Source organism: Coenobita brevimanus, chromosome 37 (genome assembly GCF_032717465.1).
Source record: "Coenobita brevimanus isolate Jiangsu-jjx chromosome 37, ASM3271746v2, whole genome shotgun sequence".
Lineage (NCBI taxonomy): Eukaryota > Metazoa > Arthropoda > Malacostraca > Decapoda > Coenobitidae > Coenobita > Coenobita brevimanus.
Genome location: NC_136990.1, coordinates 6892559 through 6913750, shown reverse-complemented (window position 1 = coordinate 6913750; position 21192 = coordinate 6892559). Strand labels below are relative to the sequence as shown.

The 21192-nt window shown below is 43.2% G+C and overlaps 1 protein-coding gene across 1 annotated transcript in view; it reads right to left on the bottom strand.

Annotated features, from left to right (window-relative positions):
• LOC145396404 (uncharacterized) overlaps positions 1 to 20970 on the bottom strand; it is a 231929-nt gene extending 210959 nt beyond the window's left edge. Inside the window, exon 1 of the mRNA XM_080269794.1 lies at positions 20714 to 20970. Coding sequence (XP_080125920.1) covers positions 20714 to 20945 — 232 coding nt within the window. The 5' untranslated portion in view covers positions 20946 to 20970. The remainder of the gene's footprint in view (positions 1 to 20713) is intronic.
• Positions 20971 to 21192: the final 222 nt, after the last annotated feature.

The window sequence follows — 21192 nt, the reverse complement described above, 5'->3', positions numbered from 1 at the left end:
GTTGAATGCTGTGAAGAGTATGTATGATGGTACTAAGGCTGCAGTGCATGTGGATGGTGAACTAAGTGAATTTTTCTCTTTGAGAGTTGGTTTGAAACAGGGATGTGTCATGTCTCCATGGTTGCTCAATCTGTACATGGATGGGGTAATAAAAGAGATACAAGGTAGGATAGTGGATGTTGGAGTGGCCCTGGTGAGAGAGGATAGTGTTTGGAAACTCCCTGTACTGTTGTCTGCAGATGATACTGTGTTGTTGAGTGAAGACGAAGGGGAGCTGCAAGGCTTGGTGGATGAGTTTGGGAAGGTGTGTAAGAAACGGAATCTAAAGGTGAATGTAGGGAAGAGTAAAGTGATGGTCTGTGAGAGAGGTGAAGTTAGTGAATGTACAGCGAGGTTGGATGGTGAGGAATTGGAAAATGTGAGTAGGTTTAAGTACTTGGGTAGTGTGATGAGTAAGGATGGAGGTTTGGAGGGTGAAAGGGTACAGCAGGGAAGAAAGGTTGCTGGTTCTTTGAAAGCAGTGATAAGAAACAGGGAAGTGAGCGTGGAAGTGAAAAAGTTACTACATGACAGTATTGTGATACCAACTCTAACGTACGGAAGTGAAGCTTGGACACTGTTGGAAGGACACAAGTCAAGAGTGAGAGCAGTGGAAATGAGTTATTTAAGAGGAGCATGTGGAGTCACGTGGAGAGACAGGCTGACGAATGAGGATATAAAGGAGCGTTGTGGTGTGGATGTGGATGTGATAGGAAGCGTTATGAGGAACACACTGAGGTGGTTTGGCCATGTGGAGAGAATGGAGGGTGAAAGACTGACGAAGAGAGTGTATGTGAGTGAGGTGGAGGGGGGAAGAGGGAGGGGGAGGCCGAGGATGAGATGGAGGGATGGGGTGGAGAGGTATATGAGAGAGGGGGGTGTGAGTTGGGAGCAGGGCAGTGTAATGGCAGGGGACAGGGCGACTTGGAGGCGATTTGTTTGTGGCCACCCCAAACGGGATTGAGGCGTCTGGCAATATATATATATATATATATATATATATATATATATATACATACTGTATGTATATATATATATATATATATATATATATATATATATATACATACTGTACAGTGCTCGTCAGAAGTATGGGGCGCCCTGCGTCCCTCCTGAGAAACAAACCTTTCAACATTGAAAAAACATATAAATAATGCATTTTATTTACCTTTAGTGCTTCGTAGGGTAGCCTTTACGTTTCTTCACGGACCTGAGACGTCTTGGAAGTGAAAGGGCGAGGCTCCTGAGGTGCTGGAGGGGTATTTTGTCCCAGGAGTCACGAATGGCGGCTTCCAGCTTAGGCAGAGAGCTCACGTCCTTCCCTTGGAGACTCTTCTTTACGAGGTACCAGAGGTTTTCAATCGGGTTGAGGTCTGGGCTATTTCCTGGCCAGTCTGTCATGAATGATACCTCGCAGTCACGAAGCCAATTGGTGACCGATTTGGCCTTGTGAGCAGGTGCACCATCCTGCTGAAACACTCGTGCACCTGTTAGCTCGAAGGAGTCTGGTAAATGATCACACAGAAGCTCCAGGTAAACATCCTGATTCACTCTGAGGTTCTTGGGAAGTACAACAAGCTTCCCCAAACCCTTCCCTGAAAAACAACCCCATACCATGAGTGAATCAGGATGTTTAACTGTGCTTTCTACATACCGTGGGTCAAGTGGGTCACTACCTTTGCATGCTCCTCTGTTACAGGTAACACTAAACGTTGCCTCATCAGACCACAACACTGACAACCATTGCTCCTCACCCCAATTTAGATATTTATTAGCAAAGGCAAGCCTACGAATTCTCTGGCTGCTAGAGAGAAGAGGCTTTTTCACAGCCCTGTGACTTGTGTAACCAAGCTCATGCACCCTACGAGACACTGTTCTCACTGACACCTCACCAAACACTTCTGGGTTGCTCTCCTTAATTTTCCTTGCACTCACACAAGGATTAAACTCCACTGCACGTTTTAAAACATTAACAGACCTTGGGGAAGTTTTCCTAGGCCTACCAGACCTCGGTTTCTTTGTGGGAACTTCACCACTGTTTTCCTCCCGAAACCGCGCACACCAACGACGCACTGTCGATCGTCCCACACCAACCAATTCACTAATTTCCTTTGTCTGGTGGCCTGCCTCCTTTAGAGCAATGATCTGGGATATGATTTCACTCGATAGTTCACGGATAGGTGCCATAACAAAGTTTTGAAGGCCAAAACACTGCGGGACACTCGGTAAAAAATGGCGCAATTTGAGAGGGACACTCGGCGGAGTTCCTCTCTCTCAGGCAGCCCGTGGGCAACTGAGGCGGGAACCAACCAGCGCGTCAGAAGGCCTCAGGCTACCGTGACGTCATGCTCGGAGCTCAAACTTGTGGCTCAATTCTTACCCCCAAAAATGGGGTGATTCTTTTTGGGCCATAAGTATTGCGCGCCCGGCGGACATCGCTGAATACTTCTGACGCGCACTGTATATATATATATATATATATATATATATATCATCATCATCATCAGCCGTTTGAGTATCCACTGCAGGACCGTCCTATGCCGACCGAAGTCGGGATGATACAGCCAATGTATCTCTACCAAGTGGCTTAGGCTGTCTGGTAGAGATTGCATATAGGGTGAGAAGTGCTTGTAAGTGTAATTGTAATGTTGGAGTGGCTTTGGATGTGTGTGTAGTCTGTGAACCAAGTGTAATCGGCCCGTGCAAGCCGACTGGGTGCAAGCATACTTTATAGTAAACGACACTGGTTCAACCACAGCACCCCTTGTGTCCGCCAATGCAGTACGTGGCCGGGTGAACACTCCCAAAGTTTATTACCCTGGCGGGGCGTGAACCCTGGCTCACCCATGTATGAAACGCACACTCTACCACTGTACCACAGAGGCTCATATATATATATATATATATATATATAAAAGAAACAGATGATGATGTTGATAGTCTTACAGGGGATTATGAATACGGCAGTTAGGCCTACAAAGAGCTGGTGCTCGCGAGCACGATTTTAACCGCTGTGAAAGAGCACTGCCAGACCATCAGTGAGCACAGTGATGCTCGTGAATACCAGGTTGGGAACCCCTGCTGTGGAGCATAAATACTAAGGTAAGTATTATCACCATGCTAGAAATGTGCAGAAAAGCATAAATATAAGTCTAAGTGTTTACCTCACAGTCAACAATATTGCTTGCAACCTGCAAAAAAGTTATTATGGAAAATGCAATATTGCTAGTCTTCTCTCAAAGTGAATATAAAGTGTACAGTTCATAAACAATCATTGGAAAATATGTAAATATTTATATTTTTAAATTTTATTGTATATGCATCAGTTCCACACACCCACAGGGCATGGTTTAACTCTGTTTTGGACAGAAAACCAGTGATGTGCCACATGTACAAGGTGATGATTCATACCTGTGGCAGCGAGTATGGAAAGCTGAGGGAGTATGGAAAGCTGAGGGAGTATGGAAAGCTGAGGGAGTATGGAAAGCTGAGGGAGTATGGAAAGCTGAGGAAATGAGTAAGAAAATGAGTGTTTCGCAAGGCCAGCCAGTGTTACAATCGCACCACCCTGACAGCCCAGTCAGTGATGCCAATCCTAGCCAGGCACTTGGCTTCCACAGCTGAAGTCGGAACCGAGAGCTACCACACAGACACAGCCCACCTTCACCTCAAGAAACTCTCTCTCTCTCTTCTCCTACTCATTAACGGGACAACCTGCAGACCTGTGGATGGTTTCATTTGGAAGACAAAGAGTTGATGAGTAATATGGTTTTTAATTTGTATCCCTAACTGCCACATTTTTCCAGATATGAAGGTTTGAAAACAGCCTACTTTCAGGAAAATGCCTGTAGGGAGAGCGCGTTGGCTCAAAACCATGCTGGCACGGAGGGGTTAAAATCAAATATCTAATGCATATAGGAAGTGACTTTTCCGTCGCCTCATAAGGTAGGTACAGATATAATACTTCCCAGCAGCTGGATCTCAACAATAATGACAACCACGGCCCAGGGCAGACCAGAACAAAATCCTGGATACAACACTAATTACTGGTTGTTAAAGAAACTGATGAGTGGCCTGGCTGACACGTAGGGAAGATTTATAACTGACTTTATTTTCATTTAATTATTTATTGCCATTTTTACTTATTCACACATGCTTAAAGATAGGCTATATATAGTAGCACAAAAGATAAAAATGATCTGATTTATATAAAAGTGAATGTATTTTGTGGTATGTAACTTTCTTATACCTCATATATTATTCCATATTTCCGAATTTTACAATTTTGAAATATTCAGCCATTATGACACCAGAATGATTCAATAATAAAATGTCGAAGGGAAAGAGGGTATTAATATTTTGAAAAGGAAGAGCTGAGATAAGAGTATGTCTACTGAAAGAAAGATTTACTAAAAAGAAACATAAAAATGCAGAGTTAACTGAGACAGACCTTATGTCACCGTCACAGGTTGGTAGGTATTGAGGTGTTGTGTGAGGGCCTGTATTCTCGTTCATTATGGAAGCTCTTTAACACCTCCTGTTTAGCGATTTACTTTTGGATAATGCTGGTTATAGTTCTTTTGCATGTTACCTACGTGTATGCTGAGTATTACAATACTGGAAGGATTTATGTTACACAGAATAAAACACTGAAGTGTAATAAACATAAATCACTAAGGAAAAGGTGTTAGGGAGCTTCCTTAATCTACCACAAAAAGGGGCCAAGGAATGTACTATAGAACCTATATGACAGGTCAAGTATAGGACAGATTCTCCTTGAGGTTCTGGTGGTGGCGACCAGCATGATGCTAATGGTAGTTTTTTTTTTTTTTTGGGAGGAAGAAGGAACCAAAGGCCAGGAGCCTCCAAACTGTTCCAAGAAAAAACAAAAACAATACAAACGAGAGCCATATTCAAGATCCGTTCATTTCAAGATGCCTGGACACACTGTGTTTGAAAGACTGGAGATCATAGGAAGCAGGAAAAACAGACCGAGGGAGACAGTTCTAGAGTTGACCTGCTGCATAAATGAAGGACTGAGAGTAACGGTTAACTCTTGAATTAAGAGAGTTGGACAGAAAAGGGATGAGTTTTTTTTTTTTTTTTTTAATGTGAGGAAGAAGGAACCAAAGGCAACAAGCCCGCAAACTGTTCCTTCCAAGATAAAAACAATATACAAGAGAGAGCCAAATTCAAGATCCGATCATTTCGAGATGCCTGGACACACTGCGTTTGAAAGACTGGAGATCATAGGAAGCAGGAAATACAGACAAAGGGAGACAGTTTCAGAGTTGACCTGTTGCCTAAATGAAAGACTGGGAGTAACGGTTAACTCTTGCATTAGAGAGTTGGACAGAAAAGGGATGAGAGTTTGTTGCTAGACGGTTGCTATTCACCTGTCTTAGAGGTGGAGGGATGCAATCATACAGTTCAAAGGAGCAATGACCATTGAAGTAGCGACAGAAATGAGATAAAGATGCAGCAGTGCAGAGAAGAGACATAGGTTGAAGGGAGCCGGTGAGAGGAGTAGAGTTAATGAGACGAAAAGCCTCTGACTCCACCTTATTGACAAGAGCTGTATGTGGGGAGCCTTGCCAAACATGAGAGTTGTTCTCTGCACAGGGGTGAATAAAACCTGTGTATAGTCAACAACTGTGCATCGGTAAAAAAGGTACGGAGTCAGATTAGCACACCAAATCTCTTAGAAGCAGATTTTACAGAAGATGTAATATGATCTTTTCAACATAAGTAATATGAGAATGAAACTCCAAGTATTTTTTTTTTTTTTTTTTTTTTTTTTTTATGCGAGGAAGAAGGAACCAAAGGCCATGAGCCCGCAGTAACAGTTCCCTCCAAGAGAAAAACAAAATACAATATAGAGCCAAATTCAAGATCCAATCATTTTGAGATGCCTGGACACACTGCGTTTGAAAGACTGGAGATCATAGGCAGCAGGAAATACAGACAGAGGGAGACAGTTCCAGAGCTGACCTGTTGCATAAATGAAAGACTGGGAGTAACGGTTAACTCTTGCATTAGAGAGTTGGACAGAAAAAGGATGAGAGTTTGCTGCCAGACGGGTGCTACGCGCCCGTCGTAGAGGTGGAGGAATGCAAGCAGACAGTTCAGAGGAGCAGTGATCATTAAAGTAGCGATAGAAAAGAGATAAAGATGCAACAGTGCGGCGAAGAGACAGAGGTTGAAGGGAGTCAGTAAGAGGAGGAGAGTTAATGAGACGAAAAGCCTTTGACTCCACCCTATTGAGAAGAGCTGTATGTGGGGAGCCTCCCCACACATGAGAGTTGTACTCCACACAGGGGCGGATAAAACCCCTGTATAGAGTCAACAATTGTGCAGGGGTAAAGAAAGAGCGGAGTCGGCTTAGCACACCCAATCTCTTGGAAGCAGATTTTACAAGAGATGTAATATGATCTTTCCAAGATAAGTCCCGAGTAAATGAAACCCCAAGCATGTTCAAGGATGATGCAGGGTTAAGCTGAATATTATTAAACATTAGTGGGTATACCTGTGGAAGATTTTGTCGGGTTGATAGGTGTAAGAACTGAGTCTTAGATGCATTAAAGACAACCATATTATTTTTACCCCAGTCAGAGATACGAGCCAAATCAGACATTAGGTGTGCCATAGCCTCATCCCTTGCTTGTTGAAGTAACTGTTGAGATGGGCGTTGCGGGAACCGAATGGAAAGGTGAAGGGTGGAGTCGTCAGCGTATGAGTGGATAGGGTTAGATGTACAGCTTAGAAGATCATTGATGAATAAAAGGAAGAGAGTTGGTGATAGGACAGAGCCCTGAGGGACACCACTGTTGATAGATCTAGGAGAAGAACGATGGCCGTCTACAACAGCGGCTATAGAACGACCAGAAAGGAAGCTTGCGATGAAGGCACAGATAGAAGGATAGAAACCGTAGGAGGGCAGTTTGGAAATTAAAGATTTATGCCAGACTCGATCGAAAGCCTTAGAGATGTCAAGTGCAATGGCAAAGCTTTCGCCAAAGTCCCGAAAGGAGGATGACCAGGAGTCTGAAAGGTAGGTGAGAAGATCGCCAGTGGAGCGTCCCTGACGGAACCCATACTGACGATCGGAAAGAAGGTTGTGATAGGAAAGATGCCTTAAAATTTTTCTATTAAGAATTGACTCAAAAACTTTTGAAATACAGGACGTTAAAGCAATTGGACGATAGTTGGAGGGTTGGGAGTGGTCACCCTTCTTTGGGACTGGCTGAATGAGAGCAAACTTCCAGCAAGAAGGAAAGGTACAAGTTGACAGACAAAGGCGAAAGAGTTTGCCTAAGCAGGGTGTAAGCACAGAAGCACAGTTCTTGAGAACAACAGGAGGGACCCCATCCGGCCCATATGCCTTGTTAGTACTGAGGCCAGTGATGGCAGAAAATACATCAACTGAAGAAATTTTAATGTCAGCCATGAGGAAGTCAGAGGGGGGAACAGCACCGGAATCGTCTAAGGTAGAATTGGAGGAGAAAGTCTGTGTGAAGAGATCTGCTTTATCAGTAGAAGAAATAGCTACAGAACCATCAGAGTAGAAAAGAGGAGGGAAGGATGATGAGGTAAAGTTGTTAGAAAGATTTTTGGCAAGATGCCAGAAGGAGCGGGAAGAATTCGAGTCGGAGAGTTGAGAGCATTTAGTATGGATGAAATTATTTTTAGTAGAGCGAAGAACAGTCTTAGCACGATTCCGGGCAGAAACGTAAAGATGATGTGATTCAGGGGTGGGTTGGCTCCGGTACCTTTTGTAGGCCCTCTCCTTGTTGCGGACAGCATTAGAACAAGCGTGATTAAACCAAGGCTTTCTTGCATTAGTCAAAGGATATGAGAAAGGAATGTATGCTTCCATGCCCGAGAGAATAACCTCCGTAATGCGCAAGGCACACTCAGATGGCTCCCGGCCACGGAAGCAATAATCATTCCAGGGAAAATCAAAGAAGTACTGCCTGAGGGCCTCCCAGTCCGCGGCTCCAAAATGCCACAGACGACGTTTCACTGGAGGGTCCACAGGCCGTACCGGAGTGATAGGACAGGTTAAGGTAATAAGGTTGTGATCGGAGGAGCCCAACGGAGAGAAAAGATTAACAGAGTAAGCAGAAGGATTAGTTGTGAGGAAGAGGTCAAGTATGTTGGAGCTCTCACCAAGGCGGTCAGGGATACGGGTAGGGTGCTGTACAAGCTGCTCTAGGTCATTAAGGATAGAAAAGATGTAGGCTTGTTCACCAGGTGGATCTGTGAAAGGAGAGGAGAGCCAAAGGTGGTGGTGAACATTGAAATCTCCAAGAATGGAGATTTCAGAGAAAGGAGAAATGGATAGAATGTGTTCCATCGTAGAAGTAAGATAGTCGAAGAATTTTTGATAGTCAGTAGAATTAGGGGATAAGTAAACAGCACAGATATATTTAGTCAGAGAATGACAGGAAAGCCTAAGCCAGAGTGTGGAGAATTCAGAAGAATCAAGTTCAGGAACACGAGAGCAAGATAAGTCGTTGCGTATATATACACAACAGCCACCTTTGGCTTTGAAATGAGTATAGAGAAAGTAGGAGGATACAGAAAAGGGTTTGCTGTCAGTTGTCTCAGACAGCTGAGTCTCCGTTAGAAAAAGAAGGTGAGGTTTAGAGGAGGAGAGGTGGTGCTCAACAGAGCGAAAGTTAGAGGAAAGGCCGCGAATGTTGCAGAAATGAAGAAGAAGAGAGTCAGACCGTGGTTCCAGGCACCCTGAGTCGTCACCGGGAGACGGGCAGATGGTGGGGGCATTTATGGTCCCCCCCCCCTGGGGACTCCGAGGCTTGATAAGACGACGCCATTTTGGTAAATTTTGAATAGGAAGTGTAGTGTGTACTGTGCATGCAGTGTGGTGAAGTATGTTTAAGGATGATGCAAAATAGGGCTTGATATTATTTAACATTAGTGGGTACTGCTCTGGAAGATTTTGTCGGGTTGATAAGTGTAAGAACTGAGTCTTTGATGCATTTAAAAACAAGGTTATTTTTACCTCAGTCAGAGATAGGAGGCAAGTCAGACATTAGGTGTCCCATAGCCTCATCCCTTGTTTGTTGAAGTAACTGCTGAGATGGACGCTGCAGGAACCAAATGGAAAGGTGAAGGGTGGGATCATCAGCCTATGAGTGGATAGTGTTAGATGTACAGCTTAGAAGGTCATTGATGAATAAATGGAAGAGAATTGGTGATAGGACAGAGCCCTGAGGAACACTACTGTTGATAAAACTAGGAGAAGAATGGTGGCCGTCTACAATAGTAGCTATAGAGCAACCAGAATGGAAGCTATAGATGAAGGCAAAGACAGGATAGAAACTGTAAAAGGGTAGTTTGGAAATTAACACGCCCCATCCCGACGTTTTCTGGGCAGTGGTAAGTCCAAGTCCCGACATTTAGGACCTTTTTTTTTTTTTGGCTCAAACATCCGCTTTTGGTGAGAAACATCGAAAATTCATAGAGAATCGCTCACCTGAGGTTTAAAATACTCGATTCAGGTATGAGTACCTCCTTACCTGACTGGGTTTTCTAACAGGCTGGCACCAAAGAAAACGAGTTCTATGGGAGGGTAACTATTTTATCCACTCATAAACAGTATTTATTTATTTACTTGGTATGAATTTATATATAGTACAAGAGTATATTGGTTTTCAAACAGTAATATAGGCATTATAAGCATTGTTTCACTCACTAACTCATCACCATTCATGACCTTTTTTTCCCACATTACCTGATCATCATTTCTGACTGTTTCTTCCTCTAATGCTATGTAAACTTTGTCCTCCACATTGTCATCAATTGGGGAATCACTCTGGCCCTGAATGTCTTTATTGGCCAGGTCACTGGTAACAGGTGAATTGCCGAGACAATGGCGTGCAGGGGGGGGGAGAGGTTATGCGGTGTAAGGCATTGTCCCTCCTTGGCATCTTGTAGAGGAATAGAGGAAGGTGTCCCGTGTATACGTGCCAAAAAATCACTCGCGAAAATTGAAAATTGTGCAAATTAGGGACCTTGCAATGTTGTTGCGTTAATTTACGTCTCCGGGATATGAGTGTACATCATGTGAGGACGAATTTATATGTAGTACAAGAGTATATTGGTTTTCAAACAGTAATATAGGCATTATAAGCATTGTTTCACTCACTAACTCATCACCATTCATGACCTTTTTTTCCCACATTACCTGATCATCATTTCTGACTGTTTCTTCCTCTAATGCTATGTAAACTTTGTCCTCCACATTGTCATCGATTAGGGAATCACTCTGGCCCTGAATGTCTTTATTGGCCAGGTCACTGGTAACAGGTGAATTGCCGAGACAATGGTGTGCAGGGGGGGGGGGAAAGGTTATGCGGTGTAAGGCACTGTTCCTGCTTGGCATCTTGTAGAGGAATAGAGGAAAGTGTCCCGTGTATACGTGCCAAAAATCACTAGCAAAATCACTCGCGAAAATTGAAAATTGTGCAAATTAGGGACCTTGCAATGTTTCCGCGTTAATTTACGTCTCCGGGATATGAGTGCACATCATGTGAGGACGTGAATTCACGTCTCCGGGACGTGGCGGGTTAAATTTTCTTTCAAGAAGAGACTCAAAAACATTTGAGACACAGGATGATAAAGTAACTGGGCGATAGTTAGAGGGTTGGGAATGGTCACCTTTCTTTTGGACTGGCTGAATGAGAGTAAACTTCCAGCAAGAAGGAAAGGTACAAGTTGATAGACAAAGGCAAAAGAGTTTACCTAAGCAGGGTGTAAGCACAGATGTACAGTTCTTGAGGAAAACAGTAAGGACCCCATCAGGACCCATCGTTTTGACTGGAAATGATCGATGCACATGGCAGTGAAGGGGTGGTTGTTCATCATTAGTAATTGTACATGGCAGTGATGAGGTGTTTGTTCATTATTAGTAATTTTACAGGGTTCTTGTTCATCATTAGCAACCCAACATGACAGTGAAGTATTTGTTCATCATTAGTAATTGTACTTGGCACTGAAGGAGTCCTTCTTCACAATTAGTAACTGTTTACGGCAGTGATGGGGTTCTTGTTCATCATTAGTAATTAGAACAACGGCACCCTTATTAACACTGTCAGTTATAACAGCCTTCTTGCGTGCTTTCCCATTAGGAAACAAATGGTATAACAAACTAGAGGAGCGTTTGCTGTTATTTGCTGAACTCCTAAAGGCACGATTAAACTACATCAAAATACACATTATATACATGTAATTAAGTAGAGGGACAGCACAGCGTGAGAGGGACAGCAATTTTTATCACATGTCAAACTACCCAGAGCTCTTCTTGACCACTGAGCATGTCAAGGTAAGGGGCGTCCGTTTTATCAGCTGCAGTAATTGCTACGGGTTGCTAAGCCATTACCATAGTCATAGTTCTTTTTTACTCATTTACTTGGCTTTTTTCTCGTAATTTTGTGGAAGCTCTAAACACGAGATTCTGAAGAGAAATCTCTAGCCCTACAATATGACAGGCTGCTGTGTTGGTGCCCAGGTCCACCTGGCGAACACACATCAGGCTGGCTGACGTATGATACATTAAAAGGCCAAAAACAAGGCCTAAAAGATATTTTAAACAACTTAAAATGAGCAATACCTATGGGGATCATATAAGGGCACCTGTAACTGTCCTGTAGGCTCCAGGAGGGCTGCCGAGGGGCTAATTTCAAATCGGTTCCTCAGTAGTAACTCAGTGATATTGGCTCCTCTAGACCAGTTTCAATGAGTGTCCAGCAAATATACCAGGGAGGTGAAGCAATCTGAATCCTATACTTCTGAATCCTATAGTCACAGCATACACTTCAGGTTTCAAATTACCCAACCACACTGTGTTATCATCACAATCAGCTCCTCGAAACAGCCCGTAGTTTAGTGTTGCAACACTGCAAGCACTTCGAATTTTGCTCATAATGTACACGAAAAATCCTTGGAAAGAAGTATTTTGCTAGCTAAAACTGTTAATCAGTAATATATGAAATTTGCATTTCTGCAGCATCGCAGCTAATACCATATCATGTAATAAAGTTTAACTGCACTATATTTAAAGCAGCTGAATCTTCTGATTGGTACATGAAAGACAGAACTACTGTAGAGCTCATTTATTGGCTCTTTTCTTGATGAATAACTTATCAAAACTACAGTAAGTGATAATAAGTAGACAAGTAGAATGTCCATTGGTTTCCTGAAAGACACTTCGTTGTGTTCGGGAGAAGTAGTAGGCTAGGCCAGTTAAGAAAAAAAAAAAAAGTCCAATTAACAGTCAATGATAATTTTGTTAATATACATGTAGATGTTACACCAGTATGTATTAGTAGGTACAGTGAGCAGGAGTGGCTGTCATCCATATTTCATATTGGGTTATTGTGAGGTGTCCAACCTCCTGTGACAAGACATTCTCCTTACTTAACTACTCTAACCTCTTCCTTCAGTACCTCATCAGTACCATTATTAATGCAGCAAATATTTCACGCATACATTTAAGGCAAGCCAGCAAGAGAAAGGGAATTCAGGATCTGTTCGGAGACAATTATGAGTTTAGGAGTGTCCCCAAGAAAAGTTACATGCTTCATTTAATCATATCATGCTGTATTAACCCTACTTTCTATATATGACTTACATTAGACTAGTGTCCACTGAACTGTGCACTACAAGACGACAGGCTTGCGAAGCCGACTCTGTGTGTTCTTACCTAATTGTTCTTACCTAATTGTATCTTTACAGGAATGAGTCAAGCTCGTACTGTCCCGTGTCTTAAACCATATTTATCGTACATATCCTTAAATTTGTGAACTGTTTTGGCACACACTATTTCATTTGGTAGTGCATTCCATTGGTCAATTGCTCTGTTTGGGAAACGGAATTTCCTTACGTCTTTATCATCTCTCTTCTTATGCAGTTTTTTCCAGTCTCCTCTTGCTGATGCTTCTCCATGTGTTAAGTAATCATTTATGTCTATTTTCTCCTTTCCTGATATGCACTTACATAGCATTATCATGTCACCTCTTTTCCTTCGCTCCTGTAGTGTTAGTAGATTCAGTTTATTTAGTCTTTCTTCGTAGCTTAGGTCCCTCAAGCTTGGTATCCATCTTGTAGTGGCCCTTTGAACTTTTTCAATCTTGTCTATGTGCTTTTTGAGATGAGGACTCCAAACTACTGATGCATATTCCAGGGTTGGTCTAATGAATGATGTTATTATCCTTCTTAGCATGTCTTCATTTATGTACAGTGCTCGTCAGAAGTATTCAGCGTTGTCCGCCGGGCGCGCAATACTTATGGCCCAAAAAGAATCACCCATTTTTGGGGGTAAGAATTGAGCCATAAGTTTGAGCTCCGAGCATGACGTCACGGTAGCCTGAGGCCTTCTGACGCGCTGGTTGGTTCCCGCCTCAGTCGCCCACGGGCTGCCTGAGAGAGAGGAACTCCGCCGAGTGTCCCTCTCAAATTGCGCCATTTTTTACCGAGTGTCCCGCAGTGTTTTGGCCTTCAAAACTTTGTTATGGCACCTACCCGTGAACTATCGAGTGAAATCATATCCCAGATCATTGCTCTAAAGGAGGCAGGCCACCACACAAAGGAAATTAGTGAATTAGTTGGTGTGGCACGATCGACAGTGCGTCGTTGGTGTGCGCGGTTTTGGGAGGAAAACAGTGGCGAAGTTCCCACAAAGAAACCGAGGTCTGGTAGGCCTAGGAAAACTTCCCCAAGGTCTGTTAATGTTTTAAAACGTGCAGTGGAGTTTAATCCTTGTGTGAGTGCAAGGAAAATTAAGGAGAGCAACCCAGAAGTGTTTGGTGAGGTGTCAGTGAGAACAGTGTCTCGTAGGGTGCATGAGCTTGGTTACACAAGTCACAGGCCTGTGAAAAAGCCTCTTCTCTCTAGCAGCCAGAGAATTCGTAGGCTTGCCTTTGCTAATAAATATCTAAATTGGGGTGAGGAGCAACGGTTGTCAGTGTTGTGGTCTGATGAGGCAACATTTAGTGTTACCTGTAACAGAGGAGCATGCAAAGGTAGTGACCCACTTGACCCACGGTATGTAGAAAGCACAGTTAAACATCCTGATTCACTCATGGTATGGGGTTGTTTCTCAGGGAAGGGTTTGGGGAAGCTTGTTGTACTTCCCAAGAACCTCAGAGTGAATCAGGATGTTTACCTGGAGCTTCTGTGTGATCATTTACCAGACTCCTTCGAGCTAACAGGTGCACGAGTGTTTCAGCAGGACAGTGCACCTGCTCACAAGGCCAAATCGGTCACCAATTGACTTCGTGACTGCGAGGTATCATTCATGACAGACTGGCCAGGAAATAGCCCAGACCTCAACCCGATTGAAAACCTCTGGTACCTCGTAAAGAAGAGTCTCCAAGGGAAGGACGTGAGCTCTCTGCCTAAGCTGGAAGCCGCCATTCGTGACTCCTGGGACAAAATACCCCTCCAGCACCTCAGGAGCCTCGTCCTTTCATTTCCAAGATGTCTCAGGTCGGTGAAGAAACATAAAGGCTACCCTACGAAGCACTAAAGGTAAATAAAATGCATTATTTATATGTTTTTTCAATGTTGAAAGGTTTGTTTCTCAGGAGGGACGCAGGGCGCCCCATACTTCTGACGAGCACTGTATGTGAATGCTATTCACATATTTGCAAGTAGTGTATACATGTTCCGTACCTTCTCGCTGATGTGGTCAGCCGGAGATAGTCTGTTATTGATGATCACACCTAGGTCTTTCTCTCTTTCTGATGTGTATAGGGTTTTATTTCCTAACTTATAATCCCAATCAGGTCTTTTTCCACTTTTACCAAATTGATTACATGACACTTGTCCACATTGAATTCCATTTGCCATGTACTACTCCATTCATGAAGTTTATTTAATTCTTCTTGTAGCTCTTTACAAGAGTCTGTGTTAGTAATTCTCCTTTGTATTTTTGCGTCATCTGCAAACATATTCAGATAGCTCTCATTTCCAGTGTTACTGTTTATGTCATTTATATACACTAAAAAGATGATTGGTGCCAGCACTGAACCCTGTGGTACTCCACTAGTCACTTCTTTCCATGATGAGTAGTTTCCTCTTAGTACTGTTCTCATTTCTCTTTTTATGAGAAAGTCTTGCATCCAACAAAACAGTTTGCCTCGAATTCCTCCTTGATGGTATAGTTTCCATAAAAGTCTTTGGTGTGGTACTGTGTCAAAAGCTTTCTTGAAATCTAAACAGATACTGTCGACCCATCCTTCCCTTTCCTTTATTGTGTTTCTTAGTCTGTCATAGTAGCTCAACAGATTAGTAACACATGATTTTCCTTTTCTGAAACCAAACTGTCTTTCTGTTATCATACTGTGTTCTTCTAGGTGATTTACCCAAGCTTTTCTTATAAGCTTTTCTAATACCTTGCTTACAACACTTGTCAGTGATACTGGTCGGTAGTTGAGTGGATTTTGTCTATTTCCTTTCTTGAATAAGGGGACAATATTTGCTTTTTTCCAAATATCAGGTAGTTTACCTTGACTCAAGGATTTCTTGAAAATTAAAAATAATCGTTTACTTAACTCCTTTGCACATTCTCGTAGTACCCAACATGAAATTTCATCAAGACCACTTGCTTTTCCTCTGTCTAATCTACTTAACTCCTCCTGTATTACTTTTTCTGCTATTTGTATATCTGGTAGTATGTGTGGACATGCATGTTCCACATATTCCCTCTCAAAATTTTGTTCTTCTGTAAAAACTAATTGGAAATTCTTATTTAGTGCTTCACAAATAACCTTCTCCTGTGTATAAGTGATTCCCTCGTCCGTAATTGATTGTATTATATCTTTTACTTTGGTTTTGCTTCTGATATAGTTGTAAAACAGCTTTGGTTGATCACTACTTTTATTTATTATATCCTCCTCAAACTGTTTTTGGGCTTCCCTCCTTATTCTTGTATAATCGTTTCTTGCCTGTTTGTAATTATTATACGCCCTTTCACTATTATGTCTTCTGTATCTATTCCACAACAAATCTCTTCTTTCTTTTGATTTTTTACATTCTGTATTGAGCCATTTCTGTATTTTCTTATCTGCTTCTTTGTGCTGTGGGATGTACTTCTGGACTCCTGTTCCATAAAATTCACAGAATATTTTATATACAGCATTTAAATTTTGTCCTCTAAGCTCATTTTCACAATCAACTTCTAAGAAATACTTCTTTAGGTCTTGATAATTTCCCTTTTTATAGTTTAGGCTCTTTTTGTAGCTGTCATTGCTGTTTACTGTCATATGCTATCCTGAAGTGTGTGTGTGTGATCACTGACTACAATAAGACGTTATGACAGCATCACAACAAAAAGACAGGAGTACAGGCAACAAAGAATAAAATAATAAAATAAATAAATATATACCTAACAATATACATCAATTCTCATAATAAAATCATTTTTAAAATCCTTACAATAAAATAATTATACTGTAGGTATATAAATATTACGACACACCACAAAACTATGCACTGGACTGTGAAAGTTAAAACTATCCATAAAACAACTGAAGCTGACTGAGGAAGCCTGCTCCAATAATCGAGAAAATGGCTCCTTCCATCATACACGCCTCTCCAAGGACTGAGGAGAGAAGACAAGACACTTCTACTGGAGAGATATTGTCAGCGAGCATCCCTAGACTGGGACACTCAAGCAAGAGGTGACACCCAGACAGTTTTCACAATAAGGATATGGTTTGGAGATAGCAATGCATCAAGCGTGTATGACTGATCTATAGGCGGGTCACACCAACTTCCCAGTGATGGGGCATGGCTGTATAGGCCCATGGATTAGACTAATTACCACTGCTACCTCCAATAGTTTCCTTGGAACGGGATGTGTATGCCATGACCACTGCCAGAAAGCCCGTACAGCAGCCTTAATCAAAGGGAAGTAATCCCTCAAGAAAGTAGGTCTGATAGAGGCATCAAGGGCCGAAGCTGCCTGTGCTGCCTCATCTACACATACATTTCCCTGCAGTCCAACATAGGCTGGCACCCGGCAAAACGAAACTCTCATGCTATGACGTCCCAGGAGGAGGAGCAGTTGTAATACTTACCCAATCAAGGAGTGGGGATAGTTAAAGTGCTCAAGGACAGACTAAAATACTAAAGGGCAGGCAAGGTTGCCCTGGAGCCGCTAAAAATACAGCAATTAATGGTCCCCTGGGTAAGGATAAGTCGGATAGCCATCAGAATTGCTGACAGTTCCGCAGTAAACTGTGTTTACAGTACAGAGAAGTTAAGATAATCAAAGATCGATTAAAATACCATGGGAACAGTTTTGCCCAGCCTTGATCGTATCTGAATAGCATCCTGAATTTGGTGCTCAGCGATGATTAGCTTCCACCCAATACTCAATATTCTTGTCAAGGTACAGCATTTCCAGTTACCGCATTTTTTTCCCCCCACAATAACACATCCCTTAAGGTAACTTACGTTATTCTTGTACCAATTACACCATCTATTAAACATACCACACTACATAACAGCTGTTACGTTACATGTAGCAACCTTTTCGTTCAGCTGAATCCTTTCTACAAGATTTTCCACCATCGTCACAGTTTCATTTTTCCTCTAATTTTAAATCAACGTGATACTGAGGTTTTCCTTTCACTTACAATTGTTCTCCTATGCCGGGAGCAGTTTTATACCACAGTCTATCTATCTATAGCCCGACGCCCTAATCCCGCAAAGGGTGGCCGCAGACAAAACGCCTCCAAGTCACTCTGTCACCCACCATTTGACTCCCCTCCCCCCAACTCACCCCCCCCTCCCTCATATACCTCTCAACTCCATCCCTCCACCTCATCCTCGGTCTACCCCTCCCTCTCCCTCCCTCCACCTCACCTACATACACCCTCTTAGTCAGTCTTTCATTCTCCATTCTCTCCACATGTCCAAACCACCTCAGTGTATTTCTCCTAATCTTTTCAACCACATCCACATCTACCCCACAACGTTCCTTCACTTCTTCATTTGTTAACCTGTCCCTCCACGTCACTCCACATGCTCCTCTCAAGTAACTCACTTCCACTGCTCTCACTCTTGACTTGTTCCCCTCTTGCAAGGTCCACGCCTCGCTTCCATACGTCAGGGTAGGGATCACAATACCATCATGCAGTGACTTCTTAACTTCCATACTCACCTCCCTATTTCTCATCACTGCTTTCAGTGTACCAACAACCTTTCTTCCCTGCTGTACCCTTTCACGTACTTCATCCCCCAAAGTTCCATCCTTACTCATCACACTACCCAAGTACTTGAATGCACTCACATTCTCCATATCCTCACCATCCAACCTCACTGCACACTCTGTGACTTCATTCCTCTCAAACACCATAACTTTGCTTTTGTTTACATTAACTTTCAGCTTCCTCCTCCTACACACTGTCCCAAATTCATTCACCAAACCTTGCAACTCCCATTCATCTTCACTCAACAATACTGTATCATCAGCAAACAGCAACACCGGAAGCTTCCAAATCTCACCCTCATTCATTAGGGCCACCCCCACATCCACTGCCCTACCTTGCACCTCCTTTACAACCCCATCCATATATATATTAAACAGCCATGGAGACATCACACACCCCTGTTTCAGTCCCACATTGAGATCAAAGAACTCACTCAGCTCACCATCCACTCGCACCGTAGCCCTAGCTCCCTCATACATACTCTTCACAGCACTCAACAATTTCCCCTCCACTCCATATATTCTTAATACCTTCCACATACCTTGCCTATCTATTCTGTCATAAGCTTTCTCCAAGTCCATGAAGGCAGCATACACTTTCCTTCCCTTCTCTAGATACTTCTCCACTAAACATCTTTGAACAAATATCTGATCTACACACCCTTTTCCCTTCCTAAATCCCCCTTGTTCTTCTCCAGCTAGCTCCTCTGTCATATGCCTAACCCTATCAATGAGTATTCTACCATATATTTTACCAGTCACACTAAGAAGGCAAATACCCCTATGGTTACCACATACTTCTCTCTCCCCTTTTCCTTTGTACAGAGGAACAATTAAACCTGATTTCCAGTCCTCTGGAACCCTTCCCTCTTCCCAAGCCAATCTACACAACTTCCATATCCACTCCACAACAATCTCACCCCCATACCTAAGCATTTCACCACACACTCCATCAATTCCTGGGGCCTTTCCCAGCTTAATCTTCTTCATCGATTCCACTACTTCCGACCTACTGATCTCTTCCTCCCTCCTCTCATCTCTTCTTCTCCCAGCCATTCCCCAACCACTTATACTCACACTGCTCTCACTCTCTACATTCAACAAATCCTCAAAGTTCTCCTTCCATCTCCTCAATTTCTCTCTCTTCTCCACCAACAATCTATTATTCCTATCTTTCACTCCCCTACTATTTCCCCTTTCACACTGCCTTACTTTCTTTACCTCCTTCCAAAACAATTTCTTACTCTCCCTCCATTTCACACTCAGATTCCTCCCAAACTCTTCATCCACTTTCTTCGTACTCTCCTTCACCAGTCTCTTAACCTCCCTTCTCCTGCTCACATATACTTCTCTCTTCTCTCTCTCATCTTCTCCCCTACCTCTACTCGCCAACCATTCACCATATGCCTTCTTCTTTTGTTCCACAGCTCGTTTCACCTCATCATTCCACCATGCTGTCCCTTACACACCCTTGCATCTCCTCCTCACTCCACAAACCGCCTCACACGCTGCCCTTATCTCTTCCGTGAATATCTTACATACGTCTTCCACCCCTTCCATCTGCTCTAGCTCATACCTTCCCAATCTTTCTTCCACTATGCTCTTATACTCTGTCATTTTCTCACTATCTTGCAATTTCTCCACTCTTCTCACAGGAGCTGCTTCCTCCTGTCTTCCCCTTCGTCTCCTCAACCACTTTCTTTGCAGCTCTACCTTGGCCATCACTAAGTGATGGTCCGAGACTCCATTCCCCCACCCTCTCCACACCCTTGCATCCAACACTTGTCCTCTCATTCGCTCATCCACACACACGTAGTCTATCATTGCCTTTCATTCAACAAGTTCACCATCCATCCTCCTCATTACTCTCCATGTATACTGGTGGATCATCTTATGACGAAAGTAGGTGTTGGCTATTGCCAACCCCTTACCAGCACAGATGTCCACCAAAGCACTACCATTCCCATCTACTTCAGCTGGCACACCCCACTGACCAACCACTCCATCCACTCGTACATTCCCAACTTTGCCATTCATGTCTCCAATCAACAGCACTCTCTCGCTCCTCTCAAACTTGTCCATACAGTGTGACTTAAAAAAGCACTCTTTCACGAGCTTTTCAGATCAGTCCAGACAGGTTTGGAGTGGCCTAGTAGCAGTTCTGATGACCTATTTAGACTATCACTCCTGCCTCCTGAGTAGAATAGTCAAGGCTGGATTCAACTAATCTCTCTGCACAATGTTGCCTGGTAGCATCGAGTGACAAGGAGAACCATGGACAATCCATCGCCAGAAATAATCAGCTCACTGGGCAAAAACATTGTAGATGTTTATTGAAATGAATGATCACAAGTTTAGATTGAAATAATGTACATCTTGCCTGAACTGGTGAAATAATTATCTGGAAAGAAATGAAAACTTTAACAGTGTTACCTGTAATGCATGGAAGGATAGACTGCAGGTTTGCCCTTGCTTCAATCAGCACTACTGCCACTTCCCAGTGCCCCTCCTCCACTGCTGCCTGTAGGGGCGTCCTGAGTCTGCCGTTGATGCCCTCAACAGGTGCATCTTCAGCGAGCAGGGTGGAGACCAGCGGGAGATCACCTGTAGCGGCGGCCTTCACCAGTGCCTGGCCTATTGTTTCACCCTGTCCACCTGCCGCCATCCCACCCTCACACACTCTCCTACAGGTTGCCAGCCGCTCCTGTGATTGATGGGTGGTTAGAACAAGGGAAGTTTCAGAGAAACATTAGCTGCTTTTATTCAGCTTCTGAGTCCGGGGTGAATATAGCTTTTGCTCATTAACCCCTTCAGTACAGACAGTCTTTTCTATAGTAGTAGTAGTAGTTGTAGTAGTCTCAACCCCAGGCTTATCTGAACGTGAACCCAGTGGACTACTGGCTGAAATTACC